The sequence below is a fragment of the Eretmochelys imbricata genome, chromosome 2, assembly GCF_965152235.1.
Source record: "Eretmochelys imbricata isolate rEreImb1 chromosome 2, rEreImb1.hap1, whole genome shotgun sequence".
Classification (NCBI taxonomy): Eukaryota; Metazoa; Chordata; order Testudines; family Cheloniidae; genus Eretmochelys; species Eretmochelys imbricata.
In genome coordinates, this window is record NC_135573.1 from 185,668,439 (window position 1) to 185,690,138 (window position 21,700).

The 21,700-nt window shown below is 39.1% G+C and overlaps 1 protein-coding gene across 15 annotated transcripts in view; it reads left to right on the forward strand.

The window, feature by feature from the left end:
- The window catches only part of CLASP2 (cytoplasmic linker associated protein 2), a 276,272-nt gene that overhangs the window by 206,469 nt on the left and 48,103 nt on the right, over positions 1-21,700 (forward strand). For 9 of the 15 annotated variants that reach the window (XM_077811095.1, XM_077811084.1, XM_077811085.1 and 6 more), the window contains 4 exons: positions 1,760-1,923; positions 2,501-2,579; positions 2,707-2,757; positions 13,819-13,962. In XM_077811095.1, coding sequence (XP_077667221.1) covers positions 1,760-1,923; positions 2,501-2,579; positions 2,707-2,757; positions 13,819-13,962 — 438 coding nt within the window. The remainder of the gene's footprint in view (positions 1-1,759; positions 1,924-2,500; positions 2,580-2,706; positions 2,758-13,818; positions 13,963-21,700) is intronic. The other 6 variants (XM_077811089.1, XM_077811091.1, XM_077811092.1 and 3 more) reach the window with 1 other exon arrangement.

Sequence of the window (21,700 nt, forward strand, 5' to 3'; positions counted from 1 at the left end):
AGGAGTGCTGGGTGTGGGGATCTTCTAATGTGGTTCTTGAGTAACTGCCCGACCAGGAGCAGCACTGGAGTAATGTTCAGCCTTCACCCAGTGAGAGAAACATCAAGGACAATAGATGGAAGGGAGGAGAATATACCCTATAATATTTCATTTTAGAGTGGGAAGAAAATGTTTTCTCTTGAGGAACCTTTTACCTATTTGGGACAGGAAGATGGTTTTTAATAGTTAAAATATTTAAAGTAGTCCTGAAGATTATACTGTTTGGTGTCTGTAGGATCCTGAGAGAATTTGAATGTGTATGGAATCCAGTGCCTATTAATCAAGTGCCAGCCTCAAATACCTAATAACGGACACTTGTAAACTAATCATATGGATTTGCACCTTTAGTGTGTTGGGCATATTTACCTTAATGACCTTATGACATCGGTGTTAAAAGTAATTTTAGTGAACTTATGCAGCAGTATGTGTTATGGCCTAGATTAGGCTGGAATTCTGGCAGAATACATACCTTTGAAATTGTATATCTAGAATATGTATGTTCCACTCCAGCATAAGCACACACAAATCCAAAAGCTAGTGAAAGATCCTAAAAAGAAAAATAATGCCACCTAGCGGTAAATGTTATATACATACACTTTAAAAAAAAAAAAAAAAAAAAAACCCAACCCTAAAATACTTCTTGATCTTAAGGTTGTACTATAAGTTTAGAAATTTGTAAAAAAAAAAAAAAAAAAAAATTGTCATCCACACTTACATTTGGTGCAGTTTGCAATGTACAAATTGACAGAGGGTACATCTACACTGGATAAAAAAGTGCAGCAGCAATTCTCAGCCCGGGTCAACTGACTTAGGCTCATAGGTCTTGGGCTAGTAGAGCTGAAAATAGTGTAGATGTTCCCACTCAGTCTGGAGCCCAGGCTCTGAGATCCTGGCTGAGTTTCAGAGCCCAGGCCCCAGCCCAAGTGGGAACATCTGTGCTGCTATTTTTAGACTCAGAGCATGAGCCCCACAAGCCCAAGTCAGTTGACCTGGACTCTGAGAATTGCTGCTAGGGGGGGTGGGAGGGGCACCATGCAGCATAAATGTACTCATAGATCATTTTCATGAATATTTGCTTCCCAACACCACTCTTCCAAAATGTCATAGATAGTAGCTAATATGTTTTTAGAAAGATTAACATTCCATATATTTCCAAAGGACATCATAATCAGAAATGTACTGCCGTTTTTCCTCTACTGGTGTGAATAATTTGTTTCAGAATGCTGCAAGAACAGAGGAGCCTGTTCCATTCTCCAAATCTTCTGTGGAAAGGAACAAGCATTCTCTTGATGCAGATCTCCACAGCTCATATTTTAATTAAGCTTTCTGTGGCCTCTTTGCTTTTTTTAAAAAGAGAAGCCAATTTTATTGTCAATGTAGAACTGACTTAATTACATAAAGCTTGAAGTGGAAAGAATTTTAAATTTAAAAAATAAAGTTGTGCCAGCCATCACAGTAAACATTTCTTTACCCAATGATACTGCATGGAATAGCTAATTGTCAAACTTCAGCTGAAGTTGAATAGCAATATTCTCTTGTATCACGGAGACCAATGAAAAGCAAGACAGATTGTTTTCCTGCTTGGCTGCAAATCACTGCCTCTGTTTGCCTTTGATTCCCCTACTGCTCTCTTCATCATTCGTGAGTTCAACACAGGTCAATGTCATTTCCTTTTCTTCCCCCCACCCCTCTCTCTTTTTCCCTTCTCTGCCTCCTTTAGGTGTTCAGCATGTTTTTGGAGACCTTGGTCGACTTCATCCAGGTCCATAAAGAAGATCTACAGGATTGGCTGTTTGTGTTGTTGACACAGCTGTTGAAGAAAATGGGTGCTGATTTGCTTGGGTCTGTACAAGCAAAAGTTCAAAAGGCACTTGATGTCACAAGGTAATACATTGCTGACAAAAATGTGCATGCAATTTTGATTGGCACCAGAGTATATTCCCACACCTCTCTTACTGTACTGTAAGGATATTGGCCCCAAAACAGAATCTGTTGATGGCTTTAAAATGTAACAAATGTAGTAATGGTGGTTTTCTAAATATCAGGTAATTTAAAGAATTCAGATTGTCCCGGCCGTTTTGAATACTTAACATTGAAAGATGAATACAGAATTAGTTTTGTAGATTATGAAATGCACATCCTAGCAGGATTGGATTTAATAAGCCATACTCTCTTCAGAGAGTTTTAGTTTGTCTTACATGTTATCACATGTAATTGCTTGAAAGAGGTAGGATCTTTTGATATATGTTCTTTCTACGTTAGCTGAATATTTCTGAAAGTATGATATAGCATATCTACCCAGTGATTAAAACAAGTAGGCGTATATTGTAGTTTGAAAGGGAGATGAAGTTTTGATTAGTTAATATAGAGAGAGCCTTTAAGTTAGAGCGACCACCTCTACAGTTACTAAATGCATGCCCTGTGCAAGTAATGCATTTTGCCTGATTTCTTTATTTTGCAGGGAATCTTTTCCAAACGATCTCCAATTCAGTATTTTAATGAGATTCACTGTCGACCAGACCCAAACACCCAGCTTGAAGGTAAGAATTTACAAGTCTAAATTGCAAATGAAATATTTGTTGATAGAAATTTGCTTTCTCTTACTATTTGAATTTGTATTGCAAAAAAGGTTTTCACTTGGTGGATTTTGTTTTTATAAACTTTCAGACAGTCAAGCCAGTGCTGCAGGACCAGCTTCGCTCTTTTTGGAGCTCCAAGGTTTTTTGTCTGCATTATTGCCTTTTTTAACCCTATGTAAAAACTTTACAATGTTTGATAATTTTTATTTGTATGCATCCGTCTATGGCTACTAACCTTTGCAAGAAACTTTAAGCATGCAGATATTCAAGTTCAAATGATATACTAGTGTCAGAGCATTTGTTGCAAAAACAGCCCTGATAAGACCACACTTCAGTGAATACAGAAGCAACAAAAATATGGCCGCCTAACACCAAGCTGGTTATGCAAACTCACTCTATCAAGTCTTTTCTCATTTTATGTTTGTGATTTCCCAATCTTCTTTTCTGGATGTAGTTCTGACAATGAAGGTTTTTCCCTAAACTACTTTCATCTTGTAGGTTATGGGCATATTTAAAATTTAAATGTTAATATTAACACATGTACCTAAATTTTCATTCAAAACATATTACTTTTATATTTAGTGCATTATTTTATTTGTTAAGCTTTTCTAAAAGTAATGTGTTGCATTATATATGCACGCATTTTCACAGCTTAAGAATATGTTGACATAGAAATGGTGGTACAACCTAAAATTAACTGATTTCTGTAGGACGTGTACAATTAGAGAAAAGGTTGACTTTGGTATAAATGCTGTAAATCCTAATAAGATTTACAAATAAGGCAAATTGGGGAAATAACAAGCATATACGAAACTGGAATTTTCTGCTCTATCCTGCACGAAATTTTTTTACACAATTTGGAATGTTATGCAACATAACAATGCACAAGATTACACTTTTTTCCTGTACGCAGTGGGGCTGAAGTCACATGCAAATACCTCATTTTTTGTTTTTGTTTTTGTTTTTTGTTTGCAGCACAGTAAAATGTATACTATTACTCACTCTGAGAACAGTTCATACTTTGACTACTATTACTTTGTGGTGGTGTATTAAACAGCGGGTGCTATCTCATGATCTGATTAGAGTTGTTGAAGAAAACAGATGAAGTAGTAATGAAATCACACAATTTGTTTTGTAACATGTCCTTAGACAGAGGTTTATTGCAAGAAGATTAATGCGTCGATTGCTGAGAGTTACTTTCTCCATAAAATTCTGATGTAATTACTAAAGCACGATATGCTCCCTTTTGTGAAGCTTATGCTGTAGATTTGAAAGAAAGCATGGACTTCCGGTATGAGGATGAGGTCCAAAGAGTGGAATTCCTTAAAGACTTGGAGCCAGAGCTTAAGACTGAGAAAGCCAAGGCCAAGACCATTCTCCTGATGACAGAGAAGAAAGTTTAAAAAAAAAGACTGATTTAGGGAACCAATATTGAGCAGTTATCATAAAGATTCATCAGTGTTAGAGAAATCTTATATTTCTCTAATAGAAGTTGGCTGGAGAAGCCACCTCTTTCTTAGAGCTGTGGCTTCAAATGATTGTCTCAATAGGAGTAGTTTCAAACAGATTTTTAAAGAATTTTTTAAATATTGCCTTTTTTGTAAAGTGTGCCATTAACAGGCAATAATCTTGTCTTCAAAAATCCAAGAACTTATCATACCCCATTCCCTACCCCTCAACTTCTTCCTAAAACTTACTACTATCACTGAAGAGCCAGAGAACATACTTATTAGAAGTAATCAAAAATGTAATATAGTAATAGTGTTAAGGATTCTACCTACCTGTGTTAGTATTTTGTACTAGTACCGATCCCCATAGTACCAGAGTGCTTCTTAGGGTTAACTGGATTGGCATAGCAAGATTCCTTTTGAACTTGATGGAGTCCAGCTCTTCTCCCTTCTCTGGTTTTCAGAAACTCTTCTTGAAGGGATGGTTATGTACCGGTGAGAGGGAGTGGACTTTGGAAATATCATTCTTGTTATGATGGCAAAACTATATCCAAGAGGAAAGTCTTTTAGCATGACCTACTAGTGATCAGATTCTGGATAGCTCATCTCTTCTGGAATTTGTTTTACAGCCATATCTCCCTGAGCCAAGAGTGCCTTGACTCTGGCTCACACACTGTGTGTCCTGGACTTTGTGTTCTGTGTTTTGTTCAAAGGAGCACAGCTGTCTCCATGGTTCATAGCTATATGGTTTCTGTTGAAGCTGGGACGTGACCCATTAATGGCTTTGAAAATTAGAAGCAGGACCTTGAACTGGCCTCAGAGGTAGACTTGGGAGCCAGTGGGGGATCCAGAAAACAGGAATGATGTGCTTCTGCAGACTCAGTCCAAGTAGGAGGCAAACAGCCAGGTTTTGTACCAACTAGTGTCTTTACAGTATTTTCACGTTCAGCTTCACATACAATGAATTAAAGAAATACAGTTTGAAGGTGACAGATACATAAAAAATACTGGCCAGGTCTGGAAGGAAAAAATAAAGGTTTTTAGCAAATATTACTTGATCAGGGACAGTGATAAATCATGTAGGACCATTTTGGCAAATGCATCATGCTTATGTAGTAGTTTGAATAGGATTTTAATCAAATAAATAAAATGCATGACCAGGACTACTCAGTGTATTTACTTTACCTCTAAGTAAGTTGTTTTCCCAGATTGAAGTTTTGAGAGAGGAGCCATTCTAGTATGCTTTTACGGATTTATTACAAAAATAAGAAAACAAATACAAATAAGTGATATGTTACTAATTAATTTACTTCCTATTTCCCTAAACTAATCTAATCTAACACGGTGCAATGATCAGCTCAAGATTACAATTGAAATACAGTCAATAAATCAGTGGTTCAATTTATCTGGCTCCTCCCCAGTTACTATAATGATTAATTAAATCAATGTATAAGATTAATAAAAGAATAACTTCAGTACTTCACAAGAAATTTAAAGACAAAAACCTTTCTTAAATCCAATCAGTTGAGCTAAGAGCTTGCTAAAGACAGAGGCGGACTCTTGTTTTAAGGAAGTATAGCACTTAGAATGATTTCTGTGTAGTTTCCCATTTTAGTGTTCCACCTTAAGTTTCTCTGAACGTACAACCTATGTTAAAAACTATTTACTTAGCTTATTCCCCTTTCTACACTAATAGTGTCTGTTGTCTTCCTGACACTGTTACATAAATGCAAAAGTGATTCTTAAATCAAGCACTTAGCAGTTTTGGAGCTTGTAACCCAAACTAACTTTTTGTACTAATAACAGATTTGTGTTTTTTAGTGTCTACCTGTAGAAACTGCTAGTGACACACACATACAACCCTGTCTCTACTGGAAAGTTGGAGAATTCAGACATTTCTAAAAATCTACACGAAAACACTTTCACATCATTGGCTTCTTAGAGTCTCTAAATCATGTGGTTGATTTTAGTTGAGAATTAGTTGTTGCAAATAACTTCAGCTTGTTTTGCATGTGGGGAAGTAACTTCAGGCTTTGTTTAACTCAGGGGTCTCAAAGACACGGCTGCCCGCAGAGTATTTCCTGCGGCCTGCCATAGGCACCGACTCCACCGGCAGCCAAGCTCTCCTCCCTGCCCCCTGTTTGGCAGCACTTAAGACTTTCCAGGAGGGAGGAGCGGGGATTCGGCACACTCAGGGGAGGAGACAGGGCTGGGGTGGAGATTTGGGGAAGGGGTTGGAATGGGGGTGGGAAAAGGTGGGTCAGGGGCAGGGCCTCATAGACTAGATGAGCAGTCTGAGGTATGAAGTTCAGCATGTTTGATTCTTTGCTGTGAGTAGTTGGGAAGAATGTTTGTTAAAAGTGGCAACGTATTTTATATGAAAAGTTACTTTAAAAAGTTCCTGCCGTTACAGCTATGTTGATAGACTGTTAGTGTAGATCATCATCAGTGTTACAGACCACATAAGGAATAGTTACAGCTGTTTATATTTTATTAAAACCCCTCTTCGCATTACAGTTTTAAAAAAGTTAATACAGTGACTTTTAATAACATACTATATTATTCTTCATTTTTTTCATTTTTGACTATACTTTTGTATCGTTGTATGAAGAGGTTTCAGTGATGCAGCCCTTGGGTCAATATACTCGTCCTCATGTGACCCTCATGGTGATTTGAGTTTGAGAACCCTGGTTTAACTGATGATTAGGGTCTTTCTCTTCCCCTTGTCTGGTCCAAGGAAGAGAGCAGGATACAACTTCAGGTGTCGTTCGTGTGAGAGCCTCCACCCCTCCCTTTCTTTCCATATTCTTAGAGTCTTTTGAGGGTTCAGTGTCCGCTTGCTTCACCTCAGGGACAATCCATGTTCAGTTAGAGATTTTAACATGTTGGCTGTACTCATCATGGACCAATAATTTTTCTCAATCGGAGGTCAGAGTACAAGATTCCAGTCTGAGGTGAATGCTTTCTTGCAAAATTTCTTGGTGACCACAATCAGATGTCCTCTTCGTGAGCAGGACATGTAGAGGACCACATGAGAAGGGATTGGTAACATATTTCCACTTAAGCCAGACATAAGTGTGTTAATTGTTTAAAAATAAGTAATGGCTAGTCAGCATTACACATTCCCACATATTGTCATTATAGTAAGCATAATGAGGGGAAAGGGGCTCTGAGAGGTAGGGGCTCAGTCTAGGGTTGAGTTTCAGCCAGCTACTCTTTATCCAAGAACTGATCTCTTGTGTAGGTATTGTGACATATAAATAATGGCATTTTTTGAATCTGTAGAAAGAGATACACAACTTAGTGCTGCCAGTATTTAGTTGGCAACAGAGCCGATGACATCTCATCTGTGGCCTCATGTGGAAAGCTATTTGTTAAATGCTCTACAATAGTTTAAAATGCAGCTTGTTTATGTATGAGTAATTACAATATTATGGAGGTGCTGGTAACAGCTTCCTGATTATTATTTATTTGTATTACCATAGTGCCTAGGAGCATTAGTCATGGGCCAGGATCCCATTGTGCTAGATTCTGTACAAAGAACAAGAATATGGTCCCTGCCCTAATGAGCTTACAATCCAAATATAAGACAGGAGACAACAGATGGATATGGACAGATCATGGGGGAGCACAAGGAAACAATAAGACAATATTGGTCATTGTGATAGGCGGTGGTCTTAGAATACCAGTAATAGTTGTCAAGTTTTTTGTAGGCATCACATCAAAGGAGAGTTTTAAGGGGGAATTTGAAGGAAGATAATGAGGCAGCTTTGCATACAGGGAGTGTCTACCACAATTGAGAGGCGGCATGGTAAAAAGCATGAAGGTACTTGTTCGGGGAGGTGGGGGAAGTATTTAAATTTGAGTTGAGCTTTGTACTTAAAGCAAGCATGTGAAGAATACACTGTGTCTTCCCCAAACCTACAGTATATAATTCTTTCAATACTGAATGAATTATCTGAGAATAAAATTAATTTGAAATTGGGTTCTTTACAAAATGTAGCACTCTTATATACGTGTGCATACATTTTTTGGGAGGGGCGGGGGGGGGTCCAGAATGATCTCATTTCAGGAGTTGTATGTCTATCAAAAATTGGAAGAGAGGTGACTATTGCATAGATATGGTACAATGGGTAGTATGTTGTTTTTTTTTCTCTTCAATAAAATTTTAGATTCTTCTTCAGGTGATGTCCGTATGGGTGCTCCACTTCAGATTCATATGCCTGAACATGGAGCCCCTGTGCTGATGAGTGAGGAAAGACTCTTGGTACAAGAACCTTGCCTGTCTCTAGTATCACATCACCCCTTGGTAATGGGACGTTCTCTGGTACACTCTAGGGCAGACATACTCCATATTTAAATGCCCCGTCTTCTTCCTCCCCTCTAGAGCAGCAGTTCTTAACCGGGGGTCCATGGCCCCCTTCGGGGGCTGTGAGCAGGGCCACACGAGACTGGTTCGGCCCAGGGCAGAAAGCCAAAGCCTGAGCCTTGCTGCAGTGGGGCTGAAAAATAGTTGTGATGCAGGTGGGCCCTGGAGTTTTTATACCATGTTGGGGAAGGGGCTCAGAAAGAAAAAGGTTGAGAACCCCTTCTCTAGTAAATGACGAGGGCAGCTCCTCTGACCCTCCAATTACTGTCCAGTGTTTGCTCAGTTATCAACCTAGAACTCAGTCTCTTGACACTTGGTCTGTGAGGGAAACTTCAAGGCATGGGTCACCTTGCACTCTTCCTGGTTTGAACAACCATGAGTTACTCTCCCTGCCCCCTCCCTTTCCTATATAGGGAAATAGTCGTTTTAGGATCTGTGGGCAGCCTATATGGAGCAACTCTCCAGAGCACCCAGTCCCTCTTGTGGGGAGCATCAGAGAAGACATCATGTATTCTTCTCTGTCAGCCTCTCCAGGAATAATCCTTTGAGGATCAGGAAAAAAGGGCTAATGAGGAAGCTGCAGTACAGACTAACATCTCTTCCTCTCCACCCTGTGATACAATAATGCTTTCACCGCCATCGTATGCAGATAATGTCAAGCAGTTCCAGGAACTGATGGGAAAAAAATTCATATCCCTTTGGACTCGTGAGATCGAACACAAACTGAGTTGTTCTCCATACTGCCTCCTCTGGTAGGTTAGCCTTATCTGTAAACATGGCTTTGCTGGAACCAGCCAAAATAACTTGGTAAACCCCAGCTATTGTACTCCCAACTTGTAAGAGGACAGATGAGAAATACTATGTTCCTGCCAAGGGTTATGCGCTCCTGTTCATGCACCCAGCCCTGAACTCACTGGTGATCGATGGTGTGAACGAATGAAATAGACAGCACTGCTCTAGATCCACACCACAGGACAAGGATCAATAACAGCTAGACTTGTTTGGCTCAAAATGTTGCTCTTCTGTGTTGTTACAATTTAGAATAGTCAATTATCAAGCCATACTCACAAAATATAATTACATTAATTATGGAAACATCAATTTTTTTATTGACCACTTACCACATAAGCAGTGAGAGCAATTTCAAGTGATCATCACAGAGGTACAACTGTTGGCAAGGACTTCGTTGCAAGCCTCCCTGGATACATCTGGTATCTCGATACATGGTGCCTCGATCTAGATGTATGGTAATTATAGATACTCACGGTATCTCTCATCAAGCTAGCTCAAGTATAAATAGTAGTATAGCCACGATAGCATGGGCAGTGGAAACAGAAGCACAGCTAAGCCATGCCAAGTACAAACCCATCTAAAAAAAGTGGATATGTACTTGGCAGGGCTCAGCCATGCATCTCCTGTTGCTACCCGTGCTGCCGCGGGTACACTAATGTTTATACTTGCACTATCTCAGTGAGAGCTAGCTTAAATACGTGTACACAAGCAAGGGAATCACTCCCCTAGCCTTAGCATCGATCCCTTGAAAGGACTTAAAACCATTAGATTGGTGGAAAGTTCCATACTTGGTCTGCACAGGAGTCCCCTTCACACTGCCTCCCCCCACGGTGACCATAGAAGTAGATGCACACGCTAATAGGATGGGCAGCGCATCTTCATTCAAACCATTGAAGACAAATATACTGCTTAGGAATCTACTCTCCATATCAACTTGGTGAAGCTCAAAGCAGTCAAATATGCATGCAGATATTATCCAGCTATGATCAAGAGGCAATCCATCAGAATTATGACAGACAACAGGACCAGCATCGACTACATAAGTCACCAGGGAGGAGCAAGATCCTCTTTTTATGTAGGAGCTCTAAAGCTGTGGAACTGGTGCATTGCCCATCAAATCTTCATCTCAGCCATACTTACCAGGTCTCCAGAATACTATAACAGACAAACTGAGCAGGTACTTCTGCCAGGATCACAAATGGGAACTCACTTAAGGGGGAGATAGCCCCAAATAAGTTATCTGGGAATAGATCTCTTCACCACTGCCACCAACAGAAAACGTTTGCATCATCATGGCCAAGACAAATATTGTTCCTGTACTTTGGTTCCCTTCCTCTCTCATCCACCATTACACTTAATAATGACTTGCTGGCTCAAGACTTGGGGAAAATTAATCTCAACCTCGCAGCACTCACCTTAAGGGTTGGCTTCTAAATGGCTCTTACCTTTTTGAAAGAAGTACAGGAGGTGTTGCTGAACAGTAGGAGGGCTCGTACTAGGAAAACATACCTGCAGAAATGGAAGAGATTCCACCAGTGGCATACCCAGTGGCATCTGTCCCCTGTTGACTATTCCCTATTACACATTCTGGATTATCTTTTGCTTTGAAGAACTCAGGTGTCTCTCTGAGTTCCATCCATTTAACAGTTGTCACAGCTTTCCATTGCCCAGTTGAAGGGTTTTCAACATTTGCTCACCATACCACATCTTGATTCATCAGAGGGTTAATGAACCTTTTTCCCCATGTCACTGAACCCACCCAAATATGGGATTTGAATCAGTTCTCTAATGAAACCACCCTTTGAGTCAATAGGTAGGTGTTCCTTTCACCACTTGTCCATGAAGAGTGCCGTTTTGGTGGCTATTACCTCATTTGGCAGAATCGAGCTAGGGACTCTTATGTCTGAGCCCGCCACACCATTTTTTGTTTTTATAAAGAAAAGGTACTTCTCTGGCCACAGCCTTAGTTTTTACCTATGGTAACCTTGGATTTCCATATCAGTCAGGATGTTTAGCTGCCACTTTTTATGCTAAGCCTCACCAGACTAGAGAATAAGGCACGCTTTACACCTTAGATGTCAAGAGAACATTAGTTTTTTTTATTTGGACAGGACTAAACCCTTTAGGGTCTCCCCAAGATTATTTGTCTCTTTCATGGACAGAGTTAAAGGGACCCCACTCTCACCCCAAAGACTGAGTGGTTTCTGGTTGAATTCTTTCTTTCTGTGAGGTGACTAATGTCTGTCCTCCTCCTCAGGTTATAGTCCTTTCTACAAAATCAGTGTTTGTCGCTATCTCTATTAAATGTTCCCATTGCAGAAATCTGCAAAGCTGCCATATGGGCTTTGATTCGCACCTTCTCAAAACATTACACTTTCATGCATGCCTTTAGGGCAGATGCTGCTTTTGGTACTGCTGTTCTTCAGCAGTTGTTGACTGCGCTCCAAAGCACCCATCTCCTTTAGGGACTGCTCAGGAATCACCTAAAGTGGAGCACCCATAGGGACATTACTCAAAGAAGAAGTTACTTACCTTACACAGTAACTGGAGTTCAAGTCATTTGTCTTTTGTCCTCGACTACCTGCCATATTTCCCCTCTGCTTTGGAGTCTTTGCTTTTGCGGGACTTTGTGGTAGAGAAGGAATTGAGGGTAGCTCGTCTGACACTGTCCTATATACCCTCAACAGAGGGCACAAGGTTAGCTAGGGCACATGTGCGGACTGAATTGGCACTACCAAAAGTCCCCAATCAAAAGGCTCAAAGGGAGCATGCCTGCCTGAAGTGGAGCACCCATAGAGACAAACATCTTGAAGAACTCCAGTCACTGTATAATGTAAGTAACATATCTCTAATGGTCATCTTTTCTTGTTCTTCAACATAGAAAGTTTCCAGACACCAAAGAATAATGTTCTCTTTCAAAAAAAAATTCATGAAGAACTAACCTCTTTCAAAATGACTGCCATCTTTTATTGTTCATAATGGGACTGAGGTCACAAGCTGCCCTTTAGATGGTTCCTACTTCTGCTCACCTGCTATTCAGTACTCCTCCCGGTCTGTAGACCACATAGGGGCCACCATCTTTCCTGGAGACAGTTTGACTCTACTTCCATTGGGAGTGCTTTCCTTCACAGTTTTTAACTGTTAGTAAACCTTATATCTTGTTCTTAGGAATTTTTGTGTACAGATAGCTGGGTGCATTTTTGCACCGTGTTATCATTGGTTTCTAATTGCAGCATCTGGTTTTAAAGGTATATATACATTTAAGATATCATTAGCAGATGGACACAGCAATGTCACAAAAATGACACAAAAATGCTCATTAGCCTTGTGGGGGAGGAAACAGTATATGCACACAATTATATTTGATTGGATATTAGAACGGAGATGTTTTGTTTTTAGTATGTGTTTTGAAATCTACATTTTGCAAAATATAAGTAGTTTTAAGATTTGTATCTCAAAAGGAAAAAATTTTAGCTGCCAGGTTCTCAACAGTATTTTCCTTTGATTTATGTATCAGAAAAGCTTCAATTCTTGGGTTATGTGTAACTTCAAAGAAGGCAAGACTTAACAGCCAGCATGAGGGAGAAAAAATTAATATGGCTAAATTACATCTAGTTTCATTGCCTGCCACTAACATATTTGTCACTCAGTGCATTGACACACTTTATTTTTTATATATCTGAAATATTAGGATGACCGAGGGAAGCTTTTAAATGATCCAAGTTTATTCAGAACAGTTATCAGTGCAAGCCATAAACACATTTTTTAAAAAAATCTTTCAGATTTTACTGTGCATAATCTCAGATCTAGCACCAGAGTTAATGGAGATAGAAACAGCTAAAAAGTTAAACCAGATCATCCAAATAATCACCCACCCCATTTCCTTGTCTCATTTTTGCCTATTCATAAACACAGTGGCATTCATTAATGTAATGAATTCCGTCAAAGAAAAGTGTGTGTACTGATTGCCATGTGTATTGTTGCTTGCTTACTGGCACTGCTTTATTGTAACAGTTATATTTCCCTTATGGTTTGTTTTTAATAGGAAGATGTTTTACAAAATTTATCCCCTAACAAAGATGTTTAATGCTCAGCATAGATTTCTGCTGCTAAAGGGACTGCCAGGGGATTCTGAGTGCAAATTATATACAGTTTACTGGAGGAAGCCAATTACATCTGTATATATCCTCTCCAATTCATCAGGTGGTGCTCCCTATGCCAAATATAAACAAACTAAATACAAAGTGAATGGCTAAACATTTGCACATGCAGTATGCTAGTATTTTTATTTAATGTTAGTGAGAATTAAGATGTCTGTTAGTACTGAAGACTCGTTTACAGATTATAGATATGATATGGATATTAAACAAAAACATTGACTCCAGGTAATTGGTTTTAGAATCAGCTAAAAGACTTCTGATAAAATTGCCAATATTTAATTCATTTTAAAAAAGTATCTCATTTTGTCCCATTATATTAGCCATTCTGGATTATTTGTTCTAAATAACTAGAACCCTGTTTCTTGAGTACACTCACATTTGCAGCACACTTTTGTTTTTATCAATTTACCTGACTCTGCTTACCTTTGCAGGTTAAAGTTGCAATTCTTAAATACATAGAGACTCTTGCACAGCAGATGGACCCAGGGGATTTCGTAAATTCAAGTGAAACTAGGCTGGCGGTATCTCGGATCATCACCTGGACAACAGAACCGAAAAGTTCAGATGTTAGGAAGGTATGTCCATTCATGCTAAAATATGTAGTTAGTCTTTCACAGTTTTTCTTCAGTAGTTTTTAAAGCTGAAACTTATTCTGATTGTCCTATCAGACTTAGGAGGTATTTGTATGTGGGTTGTTACCATATTCCTAACTAATGCTTTAACAAAAAAAATTTCTTAGGGTTTTGTAGTTTGACAATTTTTCCAACAAAAGACTCCTACAAAAAATTCTTTGTAGGTTCATTCTTTAAAAGTATGGAGAACCTACTCCATTTCACGATACACAGATTACATTAAAGCATGTCGTGTCAAAATAGATAAATTAAAGCCTTGTCTAGACTAAGATAAAGGTATGTTTTTTAAAATATTTGAGCTTAAATGTTATACAGTTTAAAGCTCTAGACAGTACTAGTTATATTTTAGGTGGTTGGGAGGAACCTATCTTAGGGTAAAAGGAATACTATTGTTTAAAACACTTTGTATGACAGTTAAATTTACTTAAGTGGCCGTCTCTAGACAGCTTTAACTAATATTACTGCAACAAAGGCCACCTTCTTGCCCAGTAATAATACATTGATCACAGGAGGGGTGAGTAAGAAACTAAAATTATAGTTCATCTGGTTGAATGTTTGCATCTGGTTTTGCACATTCTTTGTATTTGACAAAAGGATTTAAGGAGTAATTGTTGAGTTGGTGACAATAGGAAGCTGACATTTTAATAAAACTACTACTTTGGCATCAAAGAACTCTTCATACAAAAGCTACTGTTGGTAACATTTGCTGTGGAAAACTAAAATACACATTCTACAGAGATTTTTTGCAGGAAGTGAGAGGGGGTTGTGTTTCCCAGTAAAAAATTGATTAAAAAGAAGAGATTTGGTTTTCACTAACAGATTATTCTGTGTTGTTTATCTTTTTGGGTGACCCCTTTCTTCTTGAGATTTTATGCCAGCTTCCCACCACTAGACTTCAGAGACTTCTCTGACCACTCCTTTGACAATTTCTCCATCCCTTAGAGCTTGGCACCTCTCTCTCTTTTTTTTTGTCTTTTGCTGGGGAGACATAGTCTGATCACATGATTACAATTATCTGGTCTTTGCTGATCATTTGTAGATCTACCTCTGCTCTTTCTCGCTTTTTCTTCATGGCGGACCTATTACTAACCTACATTAAAATAATTTCTCCTCAACCTACCCTTTTCTATTCCTGTTAGAAACTCCACCATCATCGTTGTCCCTCTGGCGCTGACTGTCTTAGTATCATTTTTCTCCCATAAGCGTGTAAAAGTATACAGATTTACAAAAAGAGCAGATTTCACAAAGTCTGTAAAAAGAAACTTCATTCGTTGTGTGCAAACAAAAATTGGTGCTGAACTTTAGGAAACTTGGTACATTTCTCTGTGAACTAGATCATCATTTAGCAAGAAAATGGAAAGTAACTTTTTTAAAAGGCGAGTATTGTATTAGCGTATAGGTTTATGATATTCAATTATGTTCTTAATTTCGGTGTCCTCTTTCAATCATTCTTGCCACTTCTTCGCCCCTCTCCACTTACAGTAACTGTTGAATCCTATTTTTCCTCAACTGCTCAGAAAAGTCCATCATTCCGTGCCATGCCCATTGTTGAGTCTTGTCCAAGGCTTTATCACCTCAACTGAACAATCCCTACTTGCCTAACTCTAGCCTTATTGTCCATCAGTCCATCCAAAACACTGCTCCCAAAATCATGTACTTTGCCTGTTGCACCAGCTCTGTCCAGACTCTTCTTCAGATCCCTTTTCTTAGCTTTCCTTGTCCTCCCAGGTCATGCTGAAACTCCTAGTCTGTTAAGCTACTGAGAATCTGGAGATATTGAAAACAAAGGATGTGGGGGAGTCTAACAAAATGCTCCTGCTTACTGGACAATCAGCTGAATTAAACTGCTCATTAAAATAGTGAGGAGGATCTCATCAATCTACTCAGTCATCAAAATATATAGCAGTATATGGCAAAAAGTTGGTCAAGCAGGTGTTCTCCAGACAAGCATAATATTCTTTAACCATTAAGACTTCATTGAAGTTGCTTATCACTCCCCCCACCTTTTTTTAACTAACTTTATAAAAGGGGAGGGAATCATTTTAGTAAAAGATGAGGTATTTGAATCCTTTTCTAATTTTGTATGATGTATGCTGATATCCAGCAGTTGTTTTTAAATGAACTACATGTAAACCCTTTTTGTCTGTTACAGTTTTAAATCTTTTTTCAAACATTTTCAGAAATTTATTCTCCTGTAACTTGGTTGCATAATAACACTAGCTAGAGCCCATTAAAGAACACTAATAATAAATAACAATCAGTTTGAAAACTTAACCCAAACCTACAAGTCCAAGGATGAAACATACTAACCATGTGAAAAATACTTATGCTACCATACCTCCTGAAATTTAAAAGAAATAAAAGTTTGTTTTGTCCTTCGTTTAATTGTAATGGATTGTCGGTCAACTTTCTTATTTATATAGACTTTCAAGAAATCTTTGGCAAGGTTTCTCACAAGAGGCTACCAAAAAAACTAACTAGTCTTGGGATGAGAGGCTAAACAGTACCATGGGCAAAAATTATCTAAGAGACAGGGAAAAAATTATAGGAATAGATGGTCAGTTTTCTTCATGGTAAAAAGTTAACAATGGGCCTCAAGATTCCATGTTAGTTTCAGTGTTTTAATATGTTTAGTAATGACCTAGAAAGAGTGTATTTAAAATAAAATGAGGTGACACAAAGTTAATCAGTTATTCAAGTCTATAGAAGGTTGAAGAACTTCAGAGTGTGACTTAACCAAGTTTGATGAATGGTCAACATGATGGCAAATGAAGTTCAGTGTTAACAAATGCAAAGCAGTGCACACTGGCGGGAAGACGTAAACTACTTTTACACCTCACAAGGTTCTCAATTAACAGTATCAACTCAAGAAAGGGACTGGCAATCATTATGTAAAGCTTAACGAAGACTTCTGTTTAATGTGTAGCTGTGGTCAAAAAAGCAAGCATTATGTTAGGGTGCATAAGAAATGGCATGTTGAATAATGTGGAAAATATTATAATGCCATGATACAAATCAGTGGTACAGCCTCATCTGGAATACTGTGTGCCATTCTGGTCACCCCTTCTCATAAAGGATATTGCAGAATTATAAGGGGTTCAGAGAATAACAAATAGTTAGAGGTATGGATAAATTCCTATGAAGAAAATGAAAAAAATTGGGATTGTTTACCTTAAAAGAAAGAGATTATTAGGGGGGAATATGATAAAAGTAGCTGGAAACAAATTCTGTTATTAAAGATTCCTAACATTTCCTGCCCCAGCGCCCTGTTTTAAGTTGCTTATAAATTTGCCAAGCTTTGAGTTTTTGGACTGAAATTTTACATGCTGGTGTCTTCCTCAGGCTGAATATTTTTGGAAAAATTCAGCCAAAACTGTTCAGCCATTTCCAAGAATGAGGTAATGCAGAATTACATTTTGCCCATGTTAAAAATTTCTGGTGACCATTTCCTTGAACAACATTAGTGTCCATGAGCTTTGGAGCAGGGGCTTGAAATTTGGCAGAGGCGTTTGTTTGTGTCAGGGATATGCCTTTCGCTGTCCCTGTGAAAATCTGCCCAAATTTGGCCAAGTTATAAGCCTTTGAAAATTGTAGTTTGCACATGGCTGATTTTGGCAGCTAAAATCTCCAAAGATTCCATCCTCGCTGAGCATGCTTAAGCAGCTCACAGCTCCTCGTGCTCACCAGACTGAGCATGCACCATCCTCACAGAAAGAGAATGTGCTCCAGCCCAGGGCTGTGGGGATTTAAAAGGACTTTTCTTGTAATTGCTATTCCCAGGTGGTCCATTCCAGGGTGGTGTTGGGCATTAGAATCAAGAGCAGAGATGTCACAGCTTGGTTGGATGCCCAGCTAGAGACTCTGTGATCTGATATGCTGAAGTGTTGAGCACTAACAGCAATGTTTAATTCTGTGGAAAGCTGTGTTTTGACCATATAAAGTGCTTAATACTGTGAAAAATCAGGGTTCAATCTTCTCAGATTAGTGGTAACTTTTTACCTTAATCTTGCTGCCTCAGTTCCCCATCTGTAAAATGGGAGTAATACCCCCTCATCTCAATGGAGTGTTGTGAAGTTAAAATTAATGTTTATGTGAAGCACTCATCACTATAGTGTCTAAGTGCCATAGAAAAGCTCATGAGGAAATTAATAATTCTGTCTTGAGAGCAGTTCGAATAGTGTGCAGTAAAAGCATGGGGCCACACATTGAGCAATGACTAGAAAGCAAAATACTGAATAGCTCCTCATTAAGTGAGCACTATCCATCATGTGTACTGAATGAGGCATGGGCCTTGTGGAAAAAATAGTATGTGACCATGTAATTAAAGATTTGTGTCATAATACATGTGCACTGGGGGGCAGAATTAAGATTGTGCTGGCATTTCCTTACTTTTGAGTACTTGACTTTGTAACGCTGATGTTCTTTTAACATGGTTTTTTGTGTGTAACATATAAGAAGAAATGGCATAGAGAAAGTAGGTTGGGAGCTTCTGCTCTCTGTCTCATAACACAAGAATAAAAGTACATTCAGTTAAACTAAAAAGTACGAAATTTAAAAAATGCTAAAAGTAAATGCTTTTTCATTCAGCATGTAGTAAGACAGTAATACTCATTGCCACAGATGTTGTTAGGCCTGATATTAGAGAGTTTCAAAGAGTTTAAAAAGTATGGATTGGATGAATGGACTGTAAGGTGGATAGAAAGCTGGCTAGATCATCGGGCTCAACGGGTAGTTATCAACGGCTCACTGTCAAAGTTGGCAGCCGGTATCAAGCAGAGTACCCCAGGGGTCAGTCCTTTGGCCGGTTTTGTCAAACATCGTCATTAATGATCTGGATGATGGGATGGATTGCACCCTCAGCATGTTCATGGATGACACTAAACTGGGGGGAGAGGTAGATATGCTGGAGGGTAGGGATCGGGTCCAGTGTGACCTAGACAAATTGGAGGATTGGGCCAAAAGAAATCTGATGAGGTTCAACAAGGACAAGTGCAGAGTCCTGCATTTAGGATGGAAGAATTCCATGCACTGCTACCGGCTGGGGACCGACTGGCTCAGCGGCAGTTCTGCAGAAAAGCACCTGGGGATTACTGTGGACGAGAAGCTGGATATGAGTCAACAATGTGCCCTTGTTGCCAAGAAGGATAACAACATATTGGGCTGCATTAGTAGGAGCATTGCCAGCAGATTGAGGGAAGTGATTATTCCCCTCTATTCGGCACTGGTGAGGCCACATCTGGAGTATTGCGTCCAGTTTTGGGTCCCCCACTCCAGAAAGGATGTGGACAAATTGGAGAGAGTCCAGCAGCGGGCAAGGAAAATGATTAGGGGGCTGGGGTACATGACTTATGAGGAGAGGCTGAGGGATCTGGGCTTATTTAGTCTGCAGAAGAGAAGAGTGAGGGGGGATTTGATAACTGCTTTCAGCTACCTGAAGGGCATTCCAAAGAGGATGGAGCTTGGCTGTTCTCACTGGTGACAGATGACAGAACAAGGAGCAATGATCTCAAGTTGCAGTGGGGAAGGTCTAGGTTGGATATTAGGGAAAACTATTTCACTAGGAGGGTGGTGAACCACTGGAATGGGTTACTTAGGGCGGTGATGGAATCTCCATCCTTAGAAATTTTTAAGGCCTGGCTTGACAAAGCCCTGGCTGGGATGATTTAGATGGGGTTGGTCCTGCTTTGAGAAGGGGGTTGGGCTAGATGACCTCCTGAGGTCTCTTCCAACCCAGATATTCTATGATTCTATGACTTGGGCATTTATATGGATAACAAGAATATCCAGAATTATTACATTTAATGCTAACACATTTTGGAAGGAATACAATTAATAGAAAAACATTTTTAAACAATGTTTGGCAAGTTTCAGTGGTATTTTTCAAAGACTATATTTGCAAGAGTAGTTTGACACACAGTATATTTGTCAAATAAATTATTTGGCAAATACTAGTGAAATGCAAATACAGTAATATAATCTCCAAGTATTCAGCAAGTCTACTTTTTTCATCTGACTTGTTTTGGTTCCTTATTTCCATTCCTGGTTAAACTTCGCTTTTTCTTACTATAGTAGATCATACTGTGTCTAATCTTGCGTTATCTTTATTGTTTACTTTTTTTGTCCTCCGCAACTGTCTCTCTCCCTTTACCTCCTCTTCAGTATTTTTCTCTCACCACGTTTCTTCTGCTTCTCTCTCCAGAATCTTGCTGCAGTATTTCTCTGTTCTGATTTCTCATGTTTGAAAATGTCAGACATCTACTAGCCACAAACTAATGTAAAACACTGGGGGTCTTACTGCCCATAGGCAGTGCCCAAATGAGAAACCAGTCCCTCTAGCATCTTGGAAGGGGGAAGTTGATGATTGTATTCCTCCTGGGTGGTGTCTCATAATGCTAATTATTGTTCAGATTTGCCTCTGTTTAGGTGTTAGAGCTGCTTAGGTTATCAGTCATTAAACGCCGCAGGCTGTTGGAAGGGAAGAGGAGACATGCGTACTCTGGTTCTCTTCCCCCACGCTGTCCTTCCTCCCCAAAACCTTAGTTGTTACAAGGCTAGGTGGGATTCTGCAGTACTTGACTCCATCTCAGTCTCCTTTTTTGATTCCTCGCCTGCATCAGCTAGCTCCAGTGCTTGCCTCTGCTTCTGCTCAGAGCTTTCAAGCACCAGCAGAATGAAGTATGACCCTATTCTTGTAGATCTCAGAGCTGCACACAGGACTCTTAATAACATTAATGAAAACTGATCAGACTCTGGTCAATTTTCATTCTGCTTTCGCTTGGCAAAGTTTTAAGCATGGGAGGTATAGGAGCAGACTGCTGACTAAGGGAGACAGCATTAATTCACTTTGCGCTTGGTTTGCATTTGGGAATTTAACTTCAAAACCGCCGAAGCCTAGAAACATAAGCCAATCATTTCAGAATCGGGTGCCTAAAGTTAGGTTCCTATGTTCATATTTTAGGCACCTAAAGTGCCTGATTTTTTTGAGGAGTAGTGACCATCCAGTAGATCCATAAATAATTATTTAGAAACCTAACTTTAGGCATCATTTTTGAAAAACCTGGACTTTATCTTTTTTTAAATGAAAGCTTAAGATTCTGTAGGGTTTGGTGGCACTTGCCCAGAGAAGTTTCATATTCACCCTGAGCTAGTGAATTTTTCACGACCTGATAACACTTTTCTAGAGCTTTATATTCAGGGGTCTCTTTCACCTAAATCAGTAAAGTTTAAGTCATAAGGCACGTGGCATTCTATCTGATCTGATGATTAAAATCTCTCGTATGGGTTCTTATGTCAATAGTTAACTGAATCATGGAGGAGCTGCCAGTGAGCTTTATCATCTGGAACACTACCTAGTTTTTGTTACCATCAGAGAGCCACTTGCAATAGCCAGTTGCCCTGAGCTTCAAGATTACACCAATAAATATTTGAAAGTGATAGCCTGACATTATTAAACTATGGTTTTTAAATGGTTTTCACTTAAATAGATTTGAATGAAAAATTAGATATATCATATCATTCACAGCAACTTTCTCTATTTTTAATAGGTGGTAACTTTTTTAATGAACTTTTCTATTATATTAAAACAAAGCAGCTTTTTTTCCATCTACTTTGTACAAATGACCTTTTCCCAGTGTGAGCATTTCCAAAGGACCATTTGCTATTGGTCGTTGAACTGGGACTT